The sequence below is a fragment of the Ursus arctos genome, unplaced genomic scaffold (genome assembly GCF_023065955.2).
Source record: "Ursus arctos isolate Adak ecotype North America unplaced genomic scaffold, UrsArc2.0 scaffold_8, whole genome shotgun sequence".
Classification (NCBI taxonomy): domain Eukaryota; kingdom Metazoa; phylum Chordata; class Mammalia; order Carnivora; family Ursidae; genus Ursus; species Ursus arctos.
Genome location: NW_026623100.1, coordinates 36,271,012 through 36,296,899, shown reverse-complemented (window position 1 = coordinate 36,296,899; position 25,888 = coordinate 36,271,012). Strand labels below are relative to the sequence as shown.

The window sequence follows — 25,888 nt, the reverse complement described above, 5'->3', positions numbered from 1 at the left end:
TTCTGATTGTTGGACAATGACTAGTTTTAAGGGTGGGGGAGATCTAAGCTAGGAGGCAGAAGCTATGGGCACTTAATGGCTGAGTAATGCTGGGTTTGGCTAACAGGAGGTAGCCACCAGCATGGAACCAGCCTTCAGGCACAAAAGCCACAGTGTAGTCAATCCTGGAGGGCTTCCTGAAGGAAACTGGTTTTGAACCTCATTCTAGGGGTAGAAGAGGGCAATGTAAGGCCCTTGACAGGGAAAGGGACAGAAGAGACACACCCACCCGCCTTGCCACCCCCACCCGGTGGAAGCCTCCCTGGCATGGGGCTCCCCTTCTATGCACCGGCCCTGGTAGGGTTGGCCCCAAGCACTTCCCCTCCTGCCCCTGGCAGGGCCCAGCGGCGTCTGTGCATTTAATGAAACCGTCTGGCTGTGATACCATCAGCTCCAAGCTCGGCAGAGAACCTCTCCCCGGTTCCAGTAAGGGAAAGAGGGCGCGTTCCGATAAATAAAACCATATTAGAGAGCCGGCGAAAAAGCCCCTTTTGTTCCCACCCCCCGTGCTTCCCAACGCTTTATTTTTATAAGCGCGAGGGCCCCAGACCGACCGCGTTTACACAAAGATCACAATTGCACATTGTAGCGGCCGTGCACGCTGTATTGGTGTTGGCAGCACCCCCCACGCTGCCCCCCCCCCCCCCAAGCAGGCCGACTTCTTCCAGCAGCCTCAGAAGCCCAAGCAATGAGCTCAGCGCTGGGGGGACAGGGAGGGGGTGGCTTTCAAACAAAAATCACCCAGACCCACACACGTGCCCCACCCGCCCATGGGAGGAAAAAACACACAACAAAGGCATTGTAAAGAGCAGGCCTGGAGGCCTGGGGCCTCAGACACTGGGCTACTGTGTGCTGGGGCCCAGCTTCTCCCCCTACCGGACCCAGCCCCTCCAAAAAAAAAGAAACAAGGGGGGCGGGGGTGTTGCTGAAGCAAGGTGGTCAGATGAGGGAAAGCCAGACAAACGTACAGACACATCCCGCTTCCAGGAAAGCCAAGAGGAGGGAGAAGCAGATCCCAAGGAGAGGTGGAAGGGAAGGGAAGGGGCTGGTTCTTCTCTGTCCACTCCAGCCTAACACACTTCCCAGGGCCACTCCCATAGACGAGGGGCAGCACTGGCCCTCGGGCCTCACCCACCAAGCCACACGGAGCTGAAGTGGAAAGCGGCGGGACTGGTGCTCTCTGAGAACCATTCGCTGCCCTGGGCAGCTCCAGCTGTGAGCACACATGGTTCTAGGGATGCCATCACCGCGCGAGGCCCCAGGCAGGTGGTTCTTTTCCGGACCTAGAGCCCTGCATCCGAGCTCTGCTGCTCAGACCTTCCTAGAGCCTTCCCAGACCTTAACAACACACTAAGCCTTTGTCCTAGGCCCTCCCACCTTCGCAGCTCAGACCACTGGGATGGGAGACAGGGCAGACAGCTTCATCCCACTCATCAGAAGAGAGAGCTTTGCCCCATGAAGACGAAGTTACTAGCTCATGCTCACATGCGACCAGGGCTAGACCCCCGGCTCCCAGTCTAGTCCTCCTTCCACCACGTCATGCCCTTGGACAAGAACCCTTAAGAGAGAGGGCGGGCAGAGCGAATGAAAACTATAATATAGCAATATTTTTCCTATTAAATTAAGAAAAATTGTCCGGAATTATAAAATCCAGTGTTGGTTACTAGCTCATGCTCACATGCGACCAGGGCTAGACCCCCAGCTCCCAGTCTAGTCCTCCTTCCACCACGTCATGCCCTTTGGACAAGAACCCTTAAGAGAGAGGGCGGGCAGAGCGAATGAAAACTATAATATAGCAACATTTTTCCTATTAAATTAAGAAAAATTGTCCGGAATTATAAAATCCAGTGTTGGCAAATATTTGATGAAATAGGTACTCTCCTTTATTGCTGGAAGCAATTCAGGAAAGCAACTGGGCAGTATGCCCTAAAAAACATAAAACTGTTTATACCTTGCTTCCTATATTCCTGGGAATCATCCAAATTAACCAAAAAGCTGTATGTACAGAGATGTTCGCTCCAGCATTATTTGTAATCCACCACTCATTCGCTCTGTCATTACTGACTGACCAGCACGTGGTGGGTAAGCACCGTACTAGGGATAGGAAAATAAAGGAGACGCAATCTACTGGCTGGAAATGGTAACTATAGAGCAGTTATGATCCAAGGTGATGTGCAGCTTCCTCGGGGAATGAATGAGGGGCTGCAGGTGGGGGATACCCCCATAGAGCCTGGCAGCATCAAGTCAGTCATCCCAAAGAAGGTCTCCTATCCTGCGTCTCCAGAATGAGGAGTAACCAAGGCGCACCAAGGGAAAGGGGGCATTCTAAACATCCAGCACGGCATGCACGAAGACGCCAAAGCGCATGGGCATTTGGGGAACAGCATGTAGTTGGTTTGGCTTAGGGGAGGAAGGGAGTGCCCAGGGCAGTGGGGATGAAAGAGGGAGGAGGGGGCGGGGCAGATCACAAAGGTCCAGATCTCAGCTGAGCAATCTGGACTGAATCCTACAGAGCAGTGTTTCCCAAAATGTGTGCTTTGTAAACGTGGGTTCTCTGGGGAGCTAGCCAGTGCTTAAACAAGTCAAACAGGCTCCTTTCCTGCAGCCGTTCCAGAGCCTCTCAAAGCCACTGTGCATTGTAAATCTGGAAGCGTGGAGTGTTCCCCAGTCTCCCTTGCTCAGGAACCCTGTTTAAGTGGAGCATTTCACAAGCCTCCAATGCACTTTGGAAAACAGCTCCATGAGCTCAACGGGAGAATTCCTCCAGCCAGAGCCAACCTTAACAGAAAGCCGTGCTTCAAGAGGGAGTGGGTCACGACTGTAGTCCAGACGCAATAAAGCCCTAAAGCAAGAGCTCTCCAGCCCCACCCAAGACAGAGTCTGGATAGAGGTGAAAACTAGCACTGGTCCCCACCGAGGTGACCTCAGCTGTGGGGCAGCCATGGCTCATCAGAAGTCACTGTGGCCTGCCCTGGAGTACACCTTCCAGGACAACCCGCCTGGCTCACGTCTTTGATCTCCCAGGAGCCGTGAGGCCAACGAAGAGGGTGCAGGACCTTCTGCTGTCTTAGCAGAGACCCCACTCTGGTAAATTAATAACTTGGCATCCAGTCTACTTACCATCTCTCAGTTGCTTGGTTAACCAAGGCAGGCCCCCTGAGCCCAGTGACACGTGAGACCCTCCAGGAGGAGTTTCTGACTGCCCCAGGCTTAGGATCATCTTCTGATATGTAGCGACCTCACGATAGAGCTGCCCACCGGTTGTCCATCTGGATGGGTGCTCTGTAAGCAGAGCTTATGGCTCCCTCAAACCACAGCTCTGGGCCCAGCTAGGGGAGGGAGCAAAGCAAAATGCCCCTGGGGAACTCTTCAGCAAATCAGACAGGTTCCTTCCTGATTTCCTTCAAGAAATATCAGTCTCCAAGGAGTAGCAGCTCAGCTCAGACTGTGGTTTAAGGAAGCGATGCCGCCCTTTAGATAGAGCATGGAGGACACGGGATTTCCAAGTCCTCCGGCGTTCAATCCGGACTCAGTGCGTACTCCCGACGCTCACCAAGCAAGGGCAATCGCCGCCCAGTATCAAAGAGAAGTCATTTGAATTAAGCATCATTTTACGTTCTTAATGCCTAGTTGCTTCACAGGCCACGCACCCTCACAACCACAGGCCACACACGTTCTTCCGGTGTCTGCAGAATCGATGCTGGCTATATATTCAACCCCCCCCCCACCCCCCGCAGAACCTCAGGCCGCCTGACAGAACGTCTCCACAAGCCCCCTCTCCTGCCTGAGTCTAATATTGTTCAACAAGTGTTTCCTAGGCAGTGCTTGTGTGCCCCCCCCAAACCCTCGGCCAGAGAGAAGGAAGCAGACACAGCCCCAGCCTTTGGGCAGCCCCAAGACCCACCCCTAGGGGACAAGTGAAGAGCACAGCTCGGGGCCATGGGAGCCCACCACTGCGGGAAAGGCCCAGAGCACCACAGGTCACAGTCAACGGAGCACTTCTGGAAGAGAGCCTTCTCCGCCCCAGACACCCAGCAGGCAGGCTGGAGGATGATACCAGAACAGACGCTGCGCTGGACCCTCCCCTGGCCCCAGACGTTCCGGATTCACACATGAGTTTCCTCCGAGAAATGCCAGCTGGTGGCCACGCACAGCCTCCGGCCGCCAGCCGCCCCAGGGTCAGTGCCAGGGGAGAAATTGCTTTGGTTTAGGGTTTGGGAGTGAAAATAAACACTCTGGGTTTTATAGGTTCACCCATGTTGGCTGCTGTTTTCCTTTCCAGCAGCTGGTCAATCAGGCCTTTCATTCAGAAGCCAGCGGCCTCTGAGGAAGCCCTGGGCAGTGCCCTCAAAGCTCAAGGGATGTTTATTTGGGGGAGGTGGTGGGGCTAGGATGGAAAGTGTGACATGTCCCGCAGGCCAGCGCCAGGCTGACCCTGCCTGTGGTCCCCAGGGGTGCGTGCCACCTCCCAGCATGGGCTCCTTAGGAGGCTCCCTCCCTGCAGTGTCCTCGGCCAGCCTGGCCCAAGGAGGACAGAGCCCTCCCACCACCACATGCCCACACAAGCCTGCCGCCTGCACCCCCACCTCTCACGCCCTGCCAAGGAAGAAACAAGGTTGTGGATGAGTCCACCCCTTTTCTCTCGGCACACATTCCAATGGTCAGCGAGCATTCTGGCAGGTTCCCAGCAAGGGCCAGCTGCACATATCCGCCCCAGGCCCACCAATCCCTGTATGTTGGTTTTGCATATGCTTTTCAGAGGGTGCTGTCAGGACCCGGGACCCAAAGCACAGAAGAGAAATTTCTCCATCGACTGTGTGCCTGGCTGCTCAGGGCTGGAAAATAGGTCACTAAGAAGAGAGAATGTGGGGAAACACAGCTGCTGGGGGTGAAGAATGAGGGTGGTCTCCCATGTGGGGGAGGAGCGGAGCCCAGAGGAGGACAGGCAGGTGGCTAGGAGCAACAGTGCCATCCTCAGAACAGAAGGTCATCTCACAGAATTCACTTCTATTCAAGTAAGTAGCAAGCATTCAGAGGGTAGTATGTCACTTGTCAGCTATTTGACCTCAAGCAATTTAGTCAAGATATCTGTGTCTCAGTCTCCTCACCTGCAAAATGGGGATGTGAAACCCCTACCTCAAAGGGGAGATGTAAGGGTCACACGCACCGAGACCAGTAAAATGCCCGGGCGCACAGTGAGCACTCAGTATCTGCTCTTAGATGCCAAGTGCAGGTTCAAGGGCAAGACAAAGCCCCTTCCTGGAGGAGCTCACAGTCAGCATGGGAAAGACAGACAGCAACTGATCTGCACGGTGGTCGGGGCTCTGAGAGAGGTGTTGGTGGGGTGCTGGCCAAGTGTCCAGGAAGGAACAACCATCTGGGCTTGGGGCAGAGTCAGAGCATCTGGGCTGGGTTTGAAGAATGAGTAGGAGTTTGCTGGGTTAAAAATAGGGAGGGAATGCATTCTAGGCGGAGAGAACACTGAGGACGAAGGCCAGGAAGAGCTCCGCAGACGTTGACAAAAGCTGGTGAGGCCAGAACTAGTGGTTAGAGGTGAACTAGGGAAAGATGCAACTGGCCAAGTGCACGGGGTCCGACCCACGAAGGAGTGCCTGCCAGGCTGAGAGCTGGGGCTTTCTCTCCCAGTGTCTGCACTGGGAATCAGAGTAGTGACAGGAGCAGATCTGTCTGAGGCAGTGTGGAAGGCGAGGGAGAACAGGAGATGAGAGGGAATATCTCCAAGCGAGATTCAGAAGCCAGAATCCACAGGACCGGATGACTGCTGGTTTCCAAACTGATAGGCAATAGACACGTGCTAATGTGATCCCAAGACCAAGGTGGGCAAGGGGGGGGGGGGGGCCAGGATCGGGGCGGGGGGGGCACAAGGAGTTCCGTTTGGACGGGATGGACTGAGGAGCCAGTGAGGCATCCAAGGGGAGATACCTAAGATGGGGCTGGATATGAGGGGCTCCTATGAACTAAAGGCCTGGAAGTTTCTGACATGGGTGGTCCATGGAGCCAGGGAAGGTGCGGGGACCACAGTGCCCAGAGAAGAGGACACAGACAATCAGGACCATCAGACTTAGAGGGCTGGGAAGCCCCCCGAATTGGAGCAGATAGCAGCAGGTGGCTGCAGGAGACTCCGGAGAGAGAAGTATCCTGGAGGTCAAGGCCAGAGGGGCTTTCAGAAGGAAGTGATGGTGAACAAAGCCAAACCCTACAGAAGGATCAAGCAGGCCACCTGACAACCAGAAAGCACAGTGACCCTGGCATCGTCAGCCACCTCCACAAATCCCACAAACACCACCACAGCTCCCACGCACAGGAGAAGCCCTGGGCCACACTTCCGAAGGCCTGTGGGCTCAGCTCCCAACTCTCAATCCCTGGTCCCTGATTCCCCTCCCACCTACCAGAAAAAGAGTCCTTGTCCATGGAGGGCAGGTCCCGAGCCTGGTACATATAGCAGCGCAGGTGGTAGCGGTTCCCATCTGCAGCAAGGAAGAAACAGAGAGGCCAAGTGAGGGACTAGGAGTGGCTAGAAGCTGTGGCTGGGAGAGGGGAGAGTCTACCCTAGGAAGGGCAATCGATGCAGGGTTTGAGCCATAGAAATGACACACGTCACGCTCTGCGGGAATGAGCTGCTCACAGGATCCGAACAGACCACAGCTCAGAGGTAACACCTGAGAGTCGTGTCCTCGGGCCTGGTGAGAGCTGGGGAGAAGGGGATGGAGGAGAAGCCAAATAAATAATGGGGGCAGCCAGAATGCACAGGGCCTCGAACACCTGATTGCAAGCAGAGCACACGCGCCACCTGATTGCAAGCAGAGCACACGCGCCACACATAGATGGACGTGCGCGTGTGCACACAAAAGCAGGTGCACAAACACACCCCACGAAAGACACTGACCCACCACCAAGCACGTAGATTAAATTCTCCCTAGCCCCCCATACACACCTGACTGTATAACCCCATACAAACAAGCATAAGGTTACACATCCGTCCACATCATCCCTAGAGACACCTCCAAGCGTCACTTACGATCAAAGATGCAGGAAATCGTGGGTCTGTTCACGCCAAAGCTCAAGGTGGACACGGACATGGAATCTTCACTCCGGTCGTCTACCACGCCGCCCTGGAGACATAGAGCTGGTAGTGACCGATCTCGACCCCAGAGCCAGGGGATGCCAGGGAGACTGGTGCAGAGAGTCAGGTGCCCAGGTCAGACCTCTAGACAACACTCCTCGGATGCTGAGAGCTGGGCCATCAGCCTCTAGGGTAGCCCACCCCCCTACAGCATCCCCACACTCCACTGTCAAGTTCACAGGGAAACTTTTCTCCCTCTCTAGTGGAGACCAGACACACTAGAATGGAATTCTGAGTGGTTCAGGCCCAGAAGGTTCAAGTCTGGTAGAAGGAAGGACTCTAGGGGAGAGAATCCAGTGGGGATTTTCCCGCTGGGATGAGTTAAGATGAGCCAAACCTGGAGGACCCAGCCCACCATCTCTGCCCACCCCCTGCGTATCTGGACACCGGGTTCTAGGTCAGGGACAAGCTGCATGGCATCATCGCCACCTCTCACCAGCCCCCACTGAGCTGAGGGTAAAAGAGGGTGCAGGTGTGGCCAGGACAGACACAGGCGCAAGAGGCAGGCCGCTCTGCACTCGGGCTCAGAAGCCAGCCTGTCAGGGTACTGCACACAAAACCAGCCAGTCCATCCCCTCGCTTCGCCCTCATTCACACTGGGTTCTAACCGCTGGGCCAGACACCAGCTGCCTTGGGCCAGATGCCTACCTCCCAGGTGTAGCCCTCGCCACCTCTCCCCCACCGCGGCCCCTCACTGGCATCCCGCCTGGTTTGGGGGGGCTCAGGGACCCAGCAGGGATCAAGGCCCCCACAAGAATAGGAAATGTGCTGGTTACGCCACAGCCCAGGCTCCAGACTCGGCTTTCTTGGCAAGCCCAGCAACATCCTATGGCCCAGAGCCAAGCAGAGGGACTCGGGAGAGCTGGACAGTGTTCCCATGCTGTCCACTCCCTCTGCAGCCACTCCAAGAGATTTCTCCAGGTCCCTCGCTCTCTCTGCCCCACTGTCACCTGCCCTACGCCCTTTGCCTAGTTCCTCTTCCCAACACACAAGCACACACACCCTTGTGCGTGAATGGAAACTCTGGCCTCACCACCAGTGGCCTGTTCATCTGGCCCAGGCCCACCCACGGTGGCCACTTGCCAGGAATTTCCACCCTGCCACCTGGCCACAACCATTTCCCAGGAATCTCAACCTCTCCCACAGGCCTAGTGCCTCCAAATAGAAGATGCATGGCCACTTCTACGTCCTCCTCTTCAAGCCACGCCCACCCTCAGGGCCAGTCCAGACCCCTTGACAGAGAAGCTTCCCTGGATGCCTGCCTCCCCACTTCTGATCTGCCCACGCCCAGAGCCAGCACCAGCATCACCACCCATAGCCCAAATCCGTTGCTGGCCTCAACACCTGAAGGGCCCCAATCAGACCTCAGGTGACCCGCCCCATTTTCCCGTTCAACCCCAGGGCTTCCCTCCCCCAAACCCAGCCCTCAGCTTTAGGCAGGCCTCACTCCTCGAAGCTGGTCAAGCCTCACACCTGCTCCATCACAAGCTCTTGCTCTTCCCCAGCCGGAAGTGCTACTGACCATCCCAATTCCCCCATCCTCGGGGCATCTTAGGACACCCGGGGAAAGCCTGCCCTGGTCACTCTGGGTCAACATAGAAATTCATCCTAAAGGTAGACCAGGTCTTCCTCTGCTCTGGTCCTGCAAAAGGGCCCATAAAACACATATGCAGAAAAGATGTGTTTGTCTGCTTTTCCAGGGGACTTACCAAGGTCCAGCTTCAGCCAGGTAGTCTCTGGCTCCCACCACGGGACACCCCGTCAGGGACCCCCTTCCTTTGATCACAATTTCAACACAAGCTCTAGAACCAGACTGCTGGGGCTCCAATTCCAGTCCTGCCATTTATTGGCTGTGTGACTTTGGGCAGCTTGTTTAACCTCTCTGAACCAGTCTCTATAAACTTGGAATAATTCTACAGTATCTAGCTCAGAGAGTTGCTGGGATTGTTAAGGAGATACATTATGTGTTGTTCTTAGCACACCTCCTGGCACATAATAAACGCTCAATAAATGTTTGCTAGTAATGATCTTACAAGAGAAATAAGGCACAGGTGGGGCGGGGGCAGGGTAGGTCATAAACTGTAAAGCTCACAATTATTCTCAGGGGTGGTACTCATATACCTCATATTTGTTCAAAATTATTCCAGAAGCTGGAAAAGTGGACATTTCAGGAGCCACAGGCCTGGGCAGAAATCAAAAGCAATCAATCAAGCAATCAGTCTCTCAACACACACACACACACACACACACATACACACACACACACACACACAGGAAAGCAGGATAACAGGGAGGGATGTCATACCATAGACTGGGAAAGACCCAAAGGCCACCACGCCTGAACTCTCTTCTGAGCAGGTGTGGACCCCCCCAGGCATCCTGGGGTCCCCCCAGAAAAGGCATTTGGCCCGGCCATGCCACACTGGCGTCCCGCCACAGCACGCACCAAGTCCAGCAGCTAACGGCTCCCAGTTTCAGGATCCGCGAGGCCGCACATTGAGCTGGACCTGGGGGGCCCAGCAGGCCACCCCAGGCGTGAGGCACAGGACGCCAAGGAAAGCAGATCAGAACACTGGAAACAGGGCTTGTCCAGCCCCCCATGCAACAACCCGTAGCATGTGCAGCCCAGTGTACCTTGGTTGGGAGGGGAGGGGGTCCAGCTGGATGGAGGCAGGGCGGAAGGCCCAGGACCCTGAGGCCCCTCCACCTCAGCCTGGCAACACACGCATGCCCCCCATGAGTCAGGTGCTAAGGTGAGTGAAGGGAGGGAGGCTGCCTCCGGCTCCCTCAGGCCCCATAATGCCTTTGCCCCCTCCCAGTACCTGCAGCGACCTCCGTGCTCGCTGATGGCTGCCAGGGCACATCCCCACTCACCTCGCGCCTCCTCCAGATGGCCTCCCCTAGCCACCTCCCAGAAGCACCACTCCCACCGAAACGCCTCTGTCTGGGGCTTTGGCAGCAATTTCTGGGTCTCTGTCCAAGGGCAGTCCGCCCTTCTGTGATCAGGAAAGGTGTCCCCCTCCCTGGGATTTCCACAAAGGCAGGCGCCAGGTATCTCAGGCCCAGCTTAGTGCTTGGCCCACGGCAGGCCCTGGCCCTGAGAAATAATGTCCCTCAGGGGGAGGAACCAGAGTCCCCCTGGGGAAGGCCCCTCACACTGCCTGGACTTTTCCACCTGGCCTGCCTCCAGAGTGGGGGGTCCACAGGGCTCTCCGTCCTCCCCCAGCCCTCAACCTGCTCCCCAAGTACGGACCTGCCTCCTCCTTCCCTTCTCCCCCAGCTCAAAATGATAGATGGGGATTGCTGAGAAGAAGCTGGGAGAATCAGGAGCCAGGCTGAGGGACACCCACTAAGTTCAGTCCCTCCTGACAGAGTCCCGGCCCTGCAGTCACCCTGGTTCCCAGCCCAGGCAGAATTCTACCCACACTGCTGGCCCATGTCTTTCTATCCTCTGGCCCACTGACCTTCGCAGGGGAGGCTGGGCTCTGCACACATCCTTTCAGACCCCGGGAGCAGAGGGGGGAGGCCTGCTCTCCCTCCCAGCCCAGCCATGGCCTCTGAATTGAGTCTCCAGCAGTCTGGACACCCCCAAACACCCCCATCCCTGACAGATTTCATGCTTAACCCAGCTGAAACCCTCTGGGGACCCCTTTCTTGCCCCCAGGCCTCTTGCACATCGGTCTCTCTGCCCCTTTCTTTCTCTTCTTCTTGGGTATCCAGCCTCATCCTCAAGGTCTCCCTGCAAGGATGAGTAAGCCCCTGTCCCAGGTGCTTCCGCAGGGCCCTGACCCTCCTCTTAGCACATCTAGCACCCCCGCCCCATTGCCCCATCTGTGCCCTCCCACTGGGAGCTCTGGGAGTTTTCTGTCATACGCCCAGCTCCTCTCACACACAGCAGGTGCTCAGTACGCACCTGGAGAGCAGGTGAACGAAAGCAGGAGTTCACCTCAGGAGAGCGCGACAGCGTGAGCTATGGAGAGAGCTGGCGAAGGCCAGCCTGTCACCCAGGTCGGGGCATCAGTCTGTACAATAACAGGTAATCCCATGCCACACTTCCTTCTCTCTGAGGTACATTTTGGTTTTCAAGTGTAGACGTGCAAGGCTCACACTCCAGAATCTCTCTCAAAGCAAACAACGAAGCCCCATGCAAACCTGACTTGGGAGCTTCTGGGAGGCACTCCTTCCTATCAGTCCTTCCCTCGGACCGTCTTGGGCATTGTTAGGCGTTCAGCGGCATCCCTGCCCTCTACCCATTAGATCCCCATAGCTTCTGGACCCTTCAGCTCGGACCACCAGAAATATCTTCAGACATTGTCAAATGTCCCCTGAGAACAGGGAGGGGGATAGAAATCGCCCCGCTGGAAACCCACTGGTGAAAACTCGACGCAGTGAGGCAGCCCAGCCGTTGGCAGGTCGCTAGCACCAAGCAACACTCAGGAAATGGTGCTAGAGGTATCAGTTTCAATCTTTCAACTCTCCAGTCTCACGCTAAAACAACACCTTCCCCCTTTAAGCTCTTTTTTCCTTAAACTTGGAATCCATCACCTTCTCTCTACCTCAGGGCCTTTGCACAGGCTGTTCTCGCCACCTTGAATGCCGTCCCAGGTGAGGCTACCTTGAGCTCTTCCCTCAGCCCAGTCACCACTGAGGCCTGGAAACCCGTCAGCAGCAGCCCCTGCTCAGCCTGTCCTAGCTCTCTCCTGCACCCATCTCTCCGTGTGTATGGGCAGGGTGCATTCGCTCCTCTATCCCCTGCACCCAGCCAGCATCAGGCACTTAGGAGGCATCCAGTGAAGACTCGTCACATACAATGAATCACCAGCATTCCCGGCCCTCAGCCACATGGGCAGCGTTCAGGCCTCAGGTCTCAGGGGAGGGTCAGGAAAATGCCCATCAGACAGCACCCTCCTTCCCCCTCCCTCAGGGGGCTCAGAGTAAGATGTCACTACAGAAAGAGCAAGGGGTATGGATTCACCACGCCCCCAGTGAGGCCATCTCTGGGGTGGAATAGAATGGGGTGGACCCTCGGAAGGTCCCATTCAGGAAAGCTTCCTGGAGGAGGGGACAGAGAAACGTGTTGGCATAACGGGAGCAGCAGTATGCTGGATGACTGCGCCCCCAGAGCTCAGGGGAAGACGCAGCCAAAGGGGCAAAGCTGGGGCAGGGCAAGCTAAGAGAGGAAGGCTGCCTTGCTTCTGCTCTCGTTCGGAATCCTGCACCGGGAGAGCCAGGCTGCAGTGGCAGCTCACGCCTCGCTTTCTGTCCACCCACCCTTCACCCCCACTCCCTGCACTCGCTCTTCCCCAGCCCCACCAGGCCCCGGGCATTGGGTTTCCCACAGCCACATTCCTGCCTCCATAGCTCATGCCGATGCGACTCCCAGACTGTGGTCTGTGGCCACACGCTCCATCTTGGGGCTAGCTGTGTAAGGGATCCTGCCACTCGCCCGGGGGACGGGGCGGCATCCGACCCGCCACTATCCGGCTGGCCGCCAGGGCTCCCGGGAAGAGTCTGAGCTTCTGAGTGTGAGGAGCTCTCTCCCTCCCAGATGGTGCAGGGCTGCCCCCCGGGGTCCCCAGAGCCAGCGGCCAAACCCACCCTAACTGCTGAGGACTCCTGCCCCAGGACCTTGGCGTGGCCACCGCACCAGCAGGAGGGGGGGAGCCCTTGGCCCACCTAAACTGGACCCAAGATCAAGCCCCAGACCGCTAGCGTGTCTGAAATTCCTCCTGTTTCACTGGTTGTCCGTCACACACACGCCTCCTCCCTTTGCCAGTGGTGAGACGCCTCATCCATACGGGGCCCAGAGATCTGGCTCAGGGTCTATAACCTGGAGGCAGGACGGAGGAAGAAGGGGCAAGACCAGCGGTGGATGCGGCAACAAAACAGGCTGAGCAGAGAGTCCCCGGGGCCGAGCAGGCCAAGGACAGAGCCACCGCAGCCACACAGTGATGGTCAGGAAGGAAACAGCAGAGCCTCGGCGGTATCTCGGGGCAACCGGGACGCCCTCTGTCCCATCAGAGTCAAGCAGGTGGGTTTCGGGGACCAGCCGCCCTCCTGGCTTCCTGAGAAGGGCTCAGTTCTAGTGTCTGATGGACCCAGAGAGCACAAGTGACAGAGCTGTTGGGAAGAATGCTATGACGGGGGGCCCTCTCTCTTATGGAAACAGGACCAGGGGACCCCCAAGAGTGCTGGAGCCGGCCCGCCTGGCTCAGAAGAGCAGATTAGTAAGTTTTCAGGTGTATTGCAAGCCAGCTGTTAAACACAGCCATCTGTAACAATTAAATCATATAAATTTATAACTACGGAAATTTTTTTTTTAAGATTTTATTTATTTATTTATTTGACAGAGAAAGAGAGACAGCCAGCGAGAGAGGGAACACAAGCAGGGGGAGTGGGAGAGGAAGAAGCAGGCTCCCCGCAGAGCAGGGAGCCCAATGCGGGGCTCGATCCCAGGACCCTGGAACCATGCCCTGGGCCGAAGGCAGACGCTTAACGACTGAGCCACCCAGGCGCCCCAACTACGGAAAATTTTTTAAAAACAGAGGTAGGGGCGCCTGGGTGGCACAGCAGTTAAGCGTCTGCCTTCGGCTCAGGGCGTGATCCTGGCGTTATGGGATCGAGCCCCACATCAGGCTCTTCCGCTATGAGCCTGCTTCTTCCTCTCCCACTCCCCCTGCTTGTGTTCCCTCTCTCGCTGGCTGTCTCTGTCTCTGTCAAATAAATAAATAAAATCTTTAAAAAAAAAAAAAAAAAAACAACAGAGCTATCGTGATAGGGGCGCCTGGGTGGCTCAATCAGTTATGCGTCTGACTCATGATTTCAGCTCAGGTTATGATCTCAGGGTCATAGGATCAAGCCCTGCGTTGGGCTCTGTGCTGGGCGTGGTGCCTGCTTGGGATTCTCTCTCTCCCTCTCTCTCTGCCCCTCCCCCACCCTCTAAAATAAATAAATAAATAAATCTTTTTAAAAAGGTGATAAATACCCAAACTCATCACTTCCTAATTATTTTATGACTTTTAACCATTGTTCCAGCCCTGAGGTTATTTACATCTAATGGATCTGTGGGCTGGAAATACTATGTAACGGTCTGCTACGGCTCCTCTCCCCCCATCTCCACTCTCAGCGATGTCACCTCACCAGCTTGAAATCAGCCACAGCGCAGATATTACACCACGGAAACCAGCGAGTACGACAAACCAGACTGGGTTTGTTTTGGGATTTATTTTTTTTCCCGGAGAGCCAGTTATTAAACACTGACCAGCAAGCCCTAGGGTGAACGGCCAGGACCTTTTCCTCACTATTGGCTTTGCTGGGACAACCAAATAACAAACAGCCACGGGGGTAGTATGCTGTCAACTCTGAACGACCCCACCGGTTACGCACAGAATTGTTCTTAACGCTTGTGTGAGGAAACACCACTAGAATCATTACGACTTGCCCTCTCTGTACCTCCATTTGCTCATCTGTAAAATGGGAGTAGTAATAAACCCTCTATCCTAGGATTGCTGGGGACGTTAAAGGAGATGATACACAACCAGGGCAGAGGTAACACCTGGCACAGACGCATGCTCTAGAATGGCTGGTAAACGCCGTTCGAGGAGAGCCAGAGAGTAAATCCGTTCCCCTGTCACAACTCCTCGGCCGCCACTGTAGCAGGACAGCAGCCACAGAATGCAGACACAAATGAGCCTGGTCACGTGCCAGCCAAGCCCTGTCTACGCAAAACGGCCGGCCAATGGCAGACTAGGCTTGTAGGCTCTGGCTTGCCGACCCCGGCTCTGGAAGGAAGGTTATTATTTTTGCTGTGTTGTTATCACCGCCATCCTGAAAGTGAAAACACTGGGGCCCAGAGAGGTCAATGCCTTCTCTGGGGTCGCACAGCAAATTAACTGACAGAGCCAGGGGTCCCCCAACAGTCCCTCCGGGCTCTCTCCAGCTTCAGCTTCCCCTTCGAAACTCAGCACCTGAGCAGGGCTCCGGGACAGGAAAGGGCTGAGCGCCAAGTCAGGGCCTTGGGGAGCCCAGGGCCCACATCACTGCCCTGGCCGCCTAGCCTCAGCTTCCAGGGAAACCCCACACAGGCTAGCAGGCCAGGCCGAAGGAGGAGAACACTTTAAAAGAGGGAACTCGGGAACACAGACCTCCCTTCCTAATCAGGGCTGATTGCAACCGTAAGTAGAATAGCAGGCAAGGGTGCAACCCCATTTAATTTACAGCTGGAGCCCGGGCTTGGAAGCAGCTGCAAAAATCCTTGCAAAACTACCGGCCAGCCCCTGGGGAGCTTGGGAATGGAATCAGGAAACCTGGAGAATCCACGGTGCCACGTGTGGGCTGGCGCAAGCATCTGTGTGTGTGCGAGTGTGTGTGTGCACACACGCCCCTCTAGACTTTCCGTGTGTCCAAATGGGGAGGTTGCAGAAAAGACTCAAGCACACTCTACCCCATGCCAGAGAACCTCCGAAATTAGGACCACCGTACGGCCCACTTTGGGGTGGCCCCAGCTGACACGAGCTTCCCCGTGTGATTATGACAATAAGTGATAAGGTCACCCTAACAACCGTGGATGCAGACCTTAGTGTGTTTACAATAACACACGCGGGGCCCCCACCACATCTGTCCAGCTGCGACACACTCCTCAGCACCGTGCACGCCTGCGTGCTGGCCTTTTGTCTCAGGTACACAGACACCCAGCTGGACTCTCCAGACTTTAGCATTCAAATCTGGAATGAGACAGATCCTGAGGTCCACCAGTTTAAAGGAATTACCCATATGGTCCTTCCACGCGGGGGCAGTAAGAGGGGCAGGGAGGCCCCTGCTGGAGAGGCCAGCCAGCCTTCACTTAGCTCCCGTTAGCACAATACCACAAATACAACAGGTGCTCAATTAGCATATTCAAGAAACAGAAGCCAGGGAAACATGGAATCACCTCCCCTCCCTCCGCCCCGCCTATGTGGGGATTTGGGTTCTTTAATGAGGCAAGCCCCTCTCACCTCACAGGTGCTGCCCCGCGTCCAAGTGCCCACTCTGCAAACCAGGCCCAGGTACTTGCATACAGCAGGGCTTCATCCAGGTGCAGAGACGGCCCCTCCCCTCCTCACCACACCTGACCTCCTTTTCAGGCAGCTCAAATCCCAAACTCCTCTCTGGCTCCAGCCTCTCCCTGACCCCCTTCCCAGTACTTCCGACTCCCAGCTGCCCATCTCTGCCCTTAGGCTGGGGCTTGGAAAGCTTGTCCCCATAGATCCTCCCCACTTCGTGTCAGGACTCAGACTTCAGACAACCAACCAGAGGCTTCTTGGGGTGGGGGTCACGGTGCCAGCTCCTCTCTAGCTGCCCTAGTGCTCCGGGGAAGCCAAGCCACATGGCTACACAAGAAAAGTGACGCCAACAGCCGAGGGCTCCAGCCAGCTGCCCTCCCTAGGACCCCGCTCGAGGGCCTTTTCTAGGAGGACGACATTATGCCCTAATGGGAGTGGGAATATGAACTTGGGGGGAGAGGACAGAAGAGCCCATTGTCTGGCCTTGGTTCTAGAATTGACTCATGCTGTGCCATTGGGCAAAGCCCTTCTCAGGCCTCAGTTTCTTCTGGAGTAAGATTAGGGGCTCCGAGTTGTTCTGGAACAGCGCTGTCCAACAGAACTTTCTGCAATGATCAAGCTGTTCTATAGCTTCACGGCCAATACGGTGGCCACGAGCCTGGTGCGGCTATTGAGCACTTGACATGTGGTTGGTGTGACCGAGGAACTAAATTGTCTGATTTTATTTTTTTATTTTTTTTTAAGATTTTATTTATTTATTTGACAGAGAGAGACAGCCAGCAAGAGAGGGAACACAAGCAGGGGGAGTGGGAGAGGAAGAAACAGGCTCCCAGCGGAGGAGCCTGATGTGGGGCTCAATTCCAGAACACTGGGATCATGACCTGAGCCGAAGGCAGACGCTTAACGACTGAGCCACCCAGGCGCCCCTAAATTGTCTTATTTTAATTACTTTAATTATAAATGGAAATACTCTCATGTGGCTAGTGGCTACTGTATTAGACAGTGCAGTTCTGGAACCTCAGTCTCCCCAACTGTAAAATGGGTATAATAATAGAATCCAGTCTTCTGGGGTCACTGTGAGGATAAAATGAGACCATGCACATAAAGCTTTCAGCCTGATCTTTGGCACCTGGTAAAATGGATTTCAGTAATTCTTATCTTCTTTGGGCTCCCAAATTCCCTTGAGACCTGAAGAAATCCACAGATCTTAGGCCAGAACTTACACATCACAGATACACATGGGCACACAACATTGGTACACACGTGCACATACATATCACACACAGGCACACTGCACACATATTGTGTGTGCACACATCATCCGTGTGCTTACACATCGGACACGCTTGCATACACGGATCATACCCGCACACCCACAAGTACGCATCCAGTTTCAAGGGGATCCAAAGCCAGGTGGAGAGCGCCTTTCAAACACGCAAGTTCCTTCCAGCTCTAAAAATCTCCAAGGCTCGGAGCACATGTTGCCGAGTCTCCATCCCCTTCTCTCCTGCCCAGCCTCAGGCATCTCAGAAAACCCTTCCTAACACTCAGGGCCAAGCACAGAGGCAGGGCTCTGGAAAAATCCTTGCGCATGGAGGGCAGGCCCAGGGCAAGGGCGACAGGATGGATTCTGTGAGCTCATCGCAGCAGCCGTCACCAGAGTTCCCAGAGAGGCTGGTGGCGTCGGGAAGGGGTGCCTGGGTGGGAGCCGGCGGTGGCGGCAGCAAGGGGTGTGGGGCACGGAGAGGGAGGCTGGATGGAACGCGCTATAATAGCAGCTTTGTGCTCTGCTTCCCAGCTCCCTGGGAACGCCAGGAAGATTATGAAACCGGTGTCTTTGGGAATGCCAGGATATTAGCTGGAAAAAGAATAATACGAAAATAAAATAATGCTCGGGATGGAGACAGCAGACGATTAGCAGACGGAGCCAGGGCCTCCCGCTCCACGGAGGGAGCCAGGCTTGGCCCCAGCAGAAGGTTTCAGGGAAAGACTGCCCGTGCTAATGAGCAGACAGGGCCTGCCTTCCAGCAAGATGTCTTCAGGAGGGAAACTGGCAAGCAAGGCGCAGCCTGCTGGTGGACCTGTGGGCCAGGAGCGGGGAGGTAGGAGGCAAGGGGGCGCCACAGGCCTGGTCCTCAGGCCCAGACATCCAGAAATGTCAGATGACCAGGAAGACCACCTGGCCACCACCCACGGTGCTTCCCTAGACTCCTTCAAGGTCTGCCTCCCAACGTCCTCCTCCAAGAAGCCTCCCTCATTAGACACCGTCGTTCTGGAATGACTCTTACTCTGCCCTCCAGCACCTCAAAGATGCAGATCCTTCTGGGTTCATTTGTACTCACATGTGAATGCCTTTCTTCCTAATCGGACAACAGTTCCCCATAGGCCAGGCCTCCATCACCAGATCAGGGGGTCACTAGAAGTAAAGATCACTGTTCTCTCACCAGGGGGCAAGGAGAACATGTCATCATTCCTTGCTCCCCTCCCTAGGACCCTGGCCACACACCTTCACCTAGTCATGGATACACCCTGCCTCTCTCAGAAAGGCATCCAAGCGGGGGAGCAGGGTGATGGGACCACCTCCACCATCTTCCTGATGCCTGATGTGCTTCACATCCTCACCCCTCAAAGACGGTCCTCGGACCAGCAGCAATGGCATCACCTGAGTCCTCTTAGAAATGCAGACTCTGGGATTCACCCAGACACAGAATCCCAGGCGTGCATTTTAACAAGACCCCTCATCACTCCTATGTTCACTCGGCCTGAGAAGCACTCCCTTACATGTGTCACATAGTTACCCCTTACAATGACTCTAGGACGCGCGACTTTCACAGACGAGGTGACAGAGTTGCCAAAGGGGTAAGTGACCTGTCCACAGCTAGGAAGCAGAGGCAGCAGAATTCAGACCAAACCTGCTCCACTCAGAAGCCTCGCCTATCCCACCATGCCCCCGACAAGAGAATCAGCGACATCAGTGACCAGTGGGCAAGGCCGGCACCCAAGACAGTAGCGGGGTCCTGGCACCCAGAGAACCCTACCATCTGCTCCCATAATGCAGGCTGGACGTTAGCCCCAGTGCCTTGGCTGGGGCATCAGTACCTGCCAGGACGAAGGACAGCAGATTTGGGGATAGGAGCACATATAGGTCACCACGAAGGAGAGGGTGTGTGTGTGTGTGTGTGTGTGTGTGTGTGTGTGTGTGCTGGTGCTGATGGAGGTTCGAGTCACTGAAGTACAGAGTGGTCCAGCTAGTTACTGTCAAATGGGCCTGTGGCCTTGTCCAAATGCTGGCCACACCTAAAGACTTTCCAAACTGTGTCCTCCAACTGCAGGTTTGTGGGATCCAGCCTCTCCCACCACTGTCTGCCTCTGGTTCTCTCTGTCGGCCAAGCTCCCCCAGGACTGAGGGCTTCGCTATGTTGGTTTCTGCTGTATATCATAGACGCGGCACACCTGCTTCACAATCCACCCCCTCCCCGCGTCTGTTGACCTGACATACGATTTCAGTGCTCCCTCCCGACATTTTCTCCCACATAAAGAATAAACGGATTGGTTTCTCTGCTTCTGGGAAGTGCCCCCCTTCATTCTCCCAGTCACCGAGCCATGAAAGCTTGGCAGTGGGTCCCCAGCCTTGCTCATCTTCTTCCCCCAGATCCTGGCCAGCCCCAGAACCCGTCCACACTGCTGTCCATGTGTCTCTGGCTACCTCTGGCCTCGCATCCTCTCTCCCACGGCCCTGGCCTCCCTGCCCTGGGCGGCCTGGCAAGCGACTGCTAGACCCGCCTTCGTCACACAGCACTTAACCATGTGTGTCAGACTTGCCAGGGCCAACCATGAACTCATCGCGGCCCCAGGCCCACCCCGCCCGCCCTGTGGCCCAGCGATGGGAGAAGCCCTACCATGCACCCAGCAGAGCCTCTGGGCCCATCTGACCCTCCCCACACTCTGCCACTGCACTTCCCTCTACTCCGGCTCCCAGCTCCCACCCCAGACGATCACCTCATCCCAGATCTCTAACCAAGACTCCTGATGGTCTCCTGATGGTCTCCATTCTTCCACCCCAACGAGCCTCCATGGCTACTTGACTAATGGCCCTGAAGCCCAGCTCTGACCAGAGCACTCCTCTGCTCAACAACCCACACTGGCTCCCTATTGCTCATTGAATGGAGTCCCGTGGCCATCATCAGTAGCTCTTTGCCCAGCACTGTTTGCCGGCTTTTTTTTTCCTTTCCAGTTGCTCTTCTCCCCATCCTGATGGTGCTGTCAACTACAGAAAAGGGGCATGACCCAGAATGGCCAATCAGAACATTCCATTCCTCACCCTCAGGCTGGCATGGGCACATGGCCACAAGAGCCAGTCAGTCACACCCAAGACTGTCACGGCATTAAGGAGAAAACAGCACTCTCCTCTCTGTGGTCTCCAGCTGTGAGGAAACGCAGGATGCCAGGTGGGCTGTGCTATTTTGCCTAGCAGGGTTTTGCTGGTTGTAAAGTTGATGTCGGCGCCATCTTTGTTACCACCCAGAGTGAGCCAGTGTGAGAACGAGGCCAAGACAGAAGAGCGAGTCAGAGACAGTCCCAGGAATACTGTACGAACCCCCATTTCCTGCCAGGCCAATGCCTGCTTCACTCTCCCGTTCATCTGAGCTCTTAAACTCCTTTTCTCTCTGTAGCCCATTTCATTGAGTTTCTGTTCCTTAGGATATCTACCCAGGCTTCTCAGACCCTGACTCTGAGCTCCGCCAAGGCCTTTATCCCCCCACCCCTCAGCTGGAGCCACAAGCCCACCCCCAGGCCCTGCCCTGTGCCCAAGCCAGGCCCTTTCTGACAGGACAAAAGGAGTCAACGCATGCCAGCCCTGCCCCACGGGACCTCCAGCTGGGGCTGCCCTAGCCGGGGCAGCAGTTTCCTCCTGCCCTCCCTGAGCATGCGCCCAGGGGCCTGGAGCTCTGCCGTCTCCTTCCAGCCGCCCTAAAACTTGGCCCCAAGACATCATCAGACAACCAGGATTATCTGGCCCCCAAGGGGTTTCCTCTCCCATACTGCTACCCTTGGCCCTAGCCCACCCTCAAGGCCTGAGAGGGATGGAAACCCCTTGGGGCACCGCCAGTCTCAACTCCCTTCCCTGTATCCATCCCATCCGATCCTCAGCCTGTCCTCTGTGCTCCTTGGCTCAGGGCAAAGCCCCACTGCTCCTCCCTCCGACCAAATCCTCACGTACATTCACACACACACACACACACACAACTGATGTGCATGGACACACTCAGATCCCATCAACTATCAAAGCTGGTGGGACCTGGTCCCTGAGTCGCAGCCCAAATCCCCAGGGGCTGCACAGTCCTGGCTGGATTTCAGAAGAAGGGCCTCATGCTGGGCATCTCCTCCCACCTCCAGGAATCCCCAGACCAAAACAGGGTAGAGAATGGCCCTCCTCAGACTGTCTAGGAAGGGTCTGCTCATCTTTGGGGGAACACATCAGCCAGACCCTGGTAACCTTGAGCTGACCCCAATTTACTGGCTCCAGAAAGTATACTGTAAGGCAGGACCACCAGCCTGAGTTACATCTCTGCCCCCAGAATCTCAGGGATGCCATCAGACGGCTTCCGTCCAACCAAGCAGGACTCGTGTGCAACCAAGGACATTCAGGGGTCATCAGGCCTCTCTGGCTACTCCCAGGGGCTAAGCCAAAGCCTCTCAGACCCACCCTGTGGCAACCAGCCTCTTCGAGAAGAGCCAGGTCCCTTGGCTCCAGTCAGAGGTCAGACCTGTGACCTCCGCCTGACTGAGGCCCTCTCCGCCTGCTCCCATCTTGACTACACAGAGAAGCAGCGGGTCTCCCGGTGCCACGAAGGGAGCTGTTTTATATTAGGAGGACACCCAGACTGCCACCCACTTTCCCCACAGGCAACCCCAAAGGAACCGAAGCCAAGGGGACCAGCCAGTTTTCCATCCGAAGTCCTATCCTGGGGGCTCCCGCTTCAGCCCCGAACAGCCCTGGGAAAGCAAGCGGCACCTCACCGACCCAGCACGGGCCCAGCCACATACCAGCGCCCCCTCAAGGGCAAACACGGCTGCAGGCCCCGTCTTCTCCAGCGGCTCCATGCGGCGGCGCCAGCGGCGGCGGCGGAACGCATCCGTCTTGCGGTACTCCAGGTGGAATTTCCAGCCAAACAGCGAGGCGTACTCCCAGCCCTCGCCCTCTGCCTCCGCCTGCCTGTGCTGCGCGGGGAGAACAGGACAGACTCAGGCACTGCTCGGCGGCCCACAGGGAGACCTTGGGCTGGGCTCCTGCAGCGCCCCTCCCGCCTGCCCTCCACGATTCCCCACCCGCTCCACACCAGCGCCCTCCAGGTGGGAACAGCTGGGAAGGCCACCTGGAGGAGGGGGGCTCTGAGCAGCAGAATCGGAGTCAGAAAATCAGGAGGGGAAAAGACTCCCCGGGCTGTGGGGATCCGAGGAGCCAGAGAGGGCAGGTAGACTAAGCAGCAATGAAAACCCTGGGCTTTGGGTTTGTTTGTTTACTTGGATTATGGATGGATTTCATGAATCCAAGGTTTTCTTGTCATTTCCTTTTTCTTCTTCACATCTCAGCTTATAAAAATAGAAGTGGGTCAGTGAAGATTCTGTCTCCCCACCTCAGGCTATTTCTCCCTGAGGCTAGGCCTAGGTCAGCTGTGGAGGGCTCCCGGCCCTGCATTTCCTCGAGAGGACCCTTTCCCAGGCCTGGAGAGAGGCCTGGAAGCCCCTTTCTACCCAGCTGATGACCTGACACTATCTTCAGGTGCCCTTCAGGCGCTGGCCATGAACTAAGCAGCAGGAGCCAGTCCCAGAGGGCAGCCGTACCCGTCTCTGGGAGGGATGTCAGTGGTGACGGATCAGGCGAGGCCCCCTGCCTGACAAGGTTCACCTCCATCCCCTGGGCACCCCTGCAGGGAGGGTGGAGTCTGTCTGGTTCATGGAACCACAAACAGTCTGTTGCCCCAAAACCTTGCTTCTCCCTGCACCCAGCGACATCCCTCTCTAGATTCTCTGTGCCCAAAGAGAAAGGAAGAAATTTGGGTCATGCCAAAGGCTACTCCTGGATTGAGGGAGGCCTGGTTCTTGGGCCAAAATTCAAATGCATGCTTAGGAAGGAAGAAAGAACAGGGCACAAGAGGGACCAGGGGAGGCAGGCACTGAGGCTGTGCAGGACCTGGGCATCCGGGGGGCTCCAAGAACAGGTGTGTGCATTGTGTTCACTCATACGCGCCCATTCACGCCTCTGTCTTGTGGGGATCTGGGCACGCCCGTGGGCCTGTGTGCTCATACTGCATGCACGTCCCCTGGTAGATGCTGACGGAGCCCACCAAGGCACCAGCCGGCAACAGGGCGCACACGTGCTCACCAGCATAGCGCACACATCCCCACTCCTAGCTCCAGCCGGGACTTGGCGAGTGAAGGGAGCAGGCTCCATGGGGAGGATATGGGCCTCAGCCCACTCCCAGCAACCGCAGCCAATGACATAACCAAAAGGGTACAAACCCCAGTGCCCTCGCCTCCAGGTGAGGACGATTCTGTGGTGCTCCAGGGTGCGCCCCGCCCCAAGCCACAGCTCAGGCCAAAGCTGACTTGGCCTGAGACCGCATCCCGGCTCCCAGCGCTCCCGGGCACCCTGCTTCAATAAGCTGCATTCAGCCAAACCCCTGTCTCAGGCTCTGCCTCCGGGATACCCGGCCACAGACCCAGTGTCTGTGTGTCTTGGCACCTTCCAGGTCCGTGTGTGATCCCAAGTCCGGTCTGCTTGCACGGTCACAGGCATCTGGGGGTTTTCTGTCTGGGAGCATCTGGACGTGTACTGCTATGATCTGCGTGGGCGCCGGGACCTGTGAGCAGCTGCGTGTGTGCTGGGTGTGATCTGTGAGCACCTCGAGGGAGCCCACGCACCTTCTACATGTCCTGAGCACACAGGCGTGCACCTGTGTCCAGCTGGCCTCCCCCAACCAGGGCCTCACCCCCCACATCTGCCAGACTCACCTTCCTCAGGGCCTCCATCTGGCTGAGGTCCCTCCTGCGCAGGCGGACCCAGCGCCGCCGACGGTGCGTGTAGTACATCTTCTCAGCGGGGACCCAGTGCTTCGGCTTCCGGTCCGGGGGGATGGTGATGCTGTACTCCCAGCCTGGGGGAAGGCGCCTGTTGGCCACTGCCCGGCCATTCCCCACCTCCCCAGAGGCTCTCTCTCCCTCCCGGGCACAGTCACAGGCTCGTGAGAGCCCACTGACTTAATGTGTAGCCGTAAGTGAGGGCTCATCCAGGAAGTCCTCCAGAGGAAGAAGCCCAGGGAAGGCCAGGGTCCCAGGGCACGAGGCCCCGCACTCAGCTGTCCCACCAGCACGCCTCTTGCGCTTGCCGGGGTGGCTCCCCGGGCTCCATGTGCTGCCCACCTTGCTCATCAACGGCCCGATTGAGGTCCGTGGACCACTCTTCATCTTCCCACTTCCAGCCCAGCGGGCACTCAATGTCATCCTTGGGAAGCACCTTCTCCCCATTCTAGGGCAACACAGGACAGGCAAGCGTGAGAAGACACATGTCATCACGAAGCAGAAAAGATGCAACTTGACAACATACATCCTTGAAGCCCCAGATGCAACTCCGGATCAGTGTCCTACCCGCCTTGGACCTCACACTATCCCTCTGGAGACCACAGCATGAAGTCGGGGACATGGGAGCAGGGGAGAAACATCCCATCTTCTCTGAGCCACGGGCCCCTCCTGAGCCCCAGGGTCCAGGACCCCAGGAAGGCAAAGCCTGCCTGTCGCTGGAGCGGCCACGTACCACGTCCGTGTAGTTGTCACTCATGTAGATCCACTGGCCTCCAGGGAGCCGGGTCTGGTTCTCAAACACCTCCTCCACGAAACTCAGGTGGCCCGCGTCGGTGTCATGGAGCAGCCTGGGGCAGGGCGGGTGGGGGGTCAGAACCTCTGCTGAAGACCCCCTCCACACCCACCGCCTCCAGCAGAGCAGCCCCGGGGCCTCGGCCAAGCTTCCTGCATCAGCTTCACCCCACCGACAACAGGGCGGAGAGGAGAGGGAAAGGAGGGGCAGAGGGTCAACGGGGGAGAGAGAAAGGAGAGCCAGGGGGACCTAGAGACGTTCACAGACAGAAGAATATACCAGCACCCAAGATAAAGAAAGAGAAAGACACCAAAAAGAGAAAGGGAGCCGAAGACACCAAAAGGCTGGTGGGTCGTCGAAGCTCGACAGGGAGACAGTGGTTGAAATGTAAAAGGGAAGCTGTGCACTTCCGTGTTATACTTCGATTGAAACAAAGAACAGGAAAGAAACCCAGTTGTTGAACGTCAACCAGACAGGAAACGAGAGAGGAGAAAGAGGCAGGGACGGTGTTGCAGCCGGACGGCCTTGTTCTGAGAGGCACAGAAAGGAGGGGCCTCAGGCCCGGGAAGGGTTAACACGGGGAGGAGGAACCAGGCTGTGGCCTCTGGGAGAAGAAGGTTGCAACCAAGGGATGCAAAGTCCAATGGAGGCCAACTTTAGTTTAATAGAAAAGGACCTTCCCAGTGTTTGAGCCCTTCCAGAAACGATGCCCCCTAGCAAGCCCTCAGCCCTGGAAGAGTTTGGGTGGGAGCCCCTGTGGCCAGCATAGGGGCAGGAGGAGCAAGTAGG

At 56.4% G+C, this 25,888-nt stretch overlaps 1 protein-coding gene across 34 annotated transcripts in view; it reads right to left on the bottom strand.

The window, feature by feature from the left end:
- DYSF (dysferlin) overlaps nucleotides 1-25,888 on the bottom strand; it is a 209,874-nt gene that overhangs the window by 78,470 nt on the left and 105,516 nt on the right. For all 34 annotated transcript variants that reach the window (XM_044392323.3, XM_044392349.3, XM_026483173.4 and 31 more), the window contains 6 exons: nucleotides 25,040-25,154; nucleotides 24,649-24,754; nucleotides 24,241-24,383; nucleotides 22,273-22,446; nucleotides 7,079-7,172; nucleotides 6,450-6,527 (listed from right to left, as the gene is read on the bottom strand). In XM_044392323.3, the coding sequence (XP_044248258.2) occupies nucleotides 6,450-6,527; nucleotides 7,079-7,172; nucleotides 22,273-22,446; nucleotides 24,241-24,383; nucleotides 24,649-24,754; nucleotides 25,040-25,154 (710 nt within the window). The remainder of the gene's footprint in view (nucleotides 1-6,449; nucleotides 6,528-7,078; nucleotides 7,173-22,272; nucleotides 22,447-24,240; nucleotides 24,384-24,648; nucleotides 24,755-25,039; nucleotides 25,155-25,888) is intronic.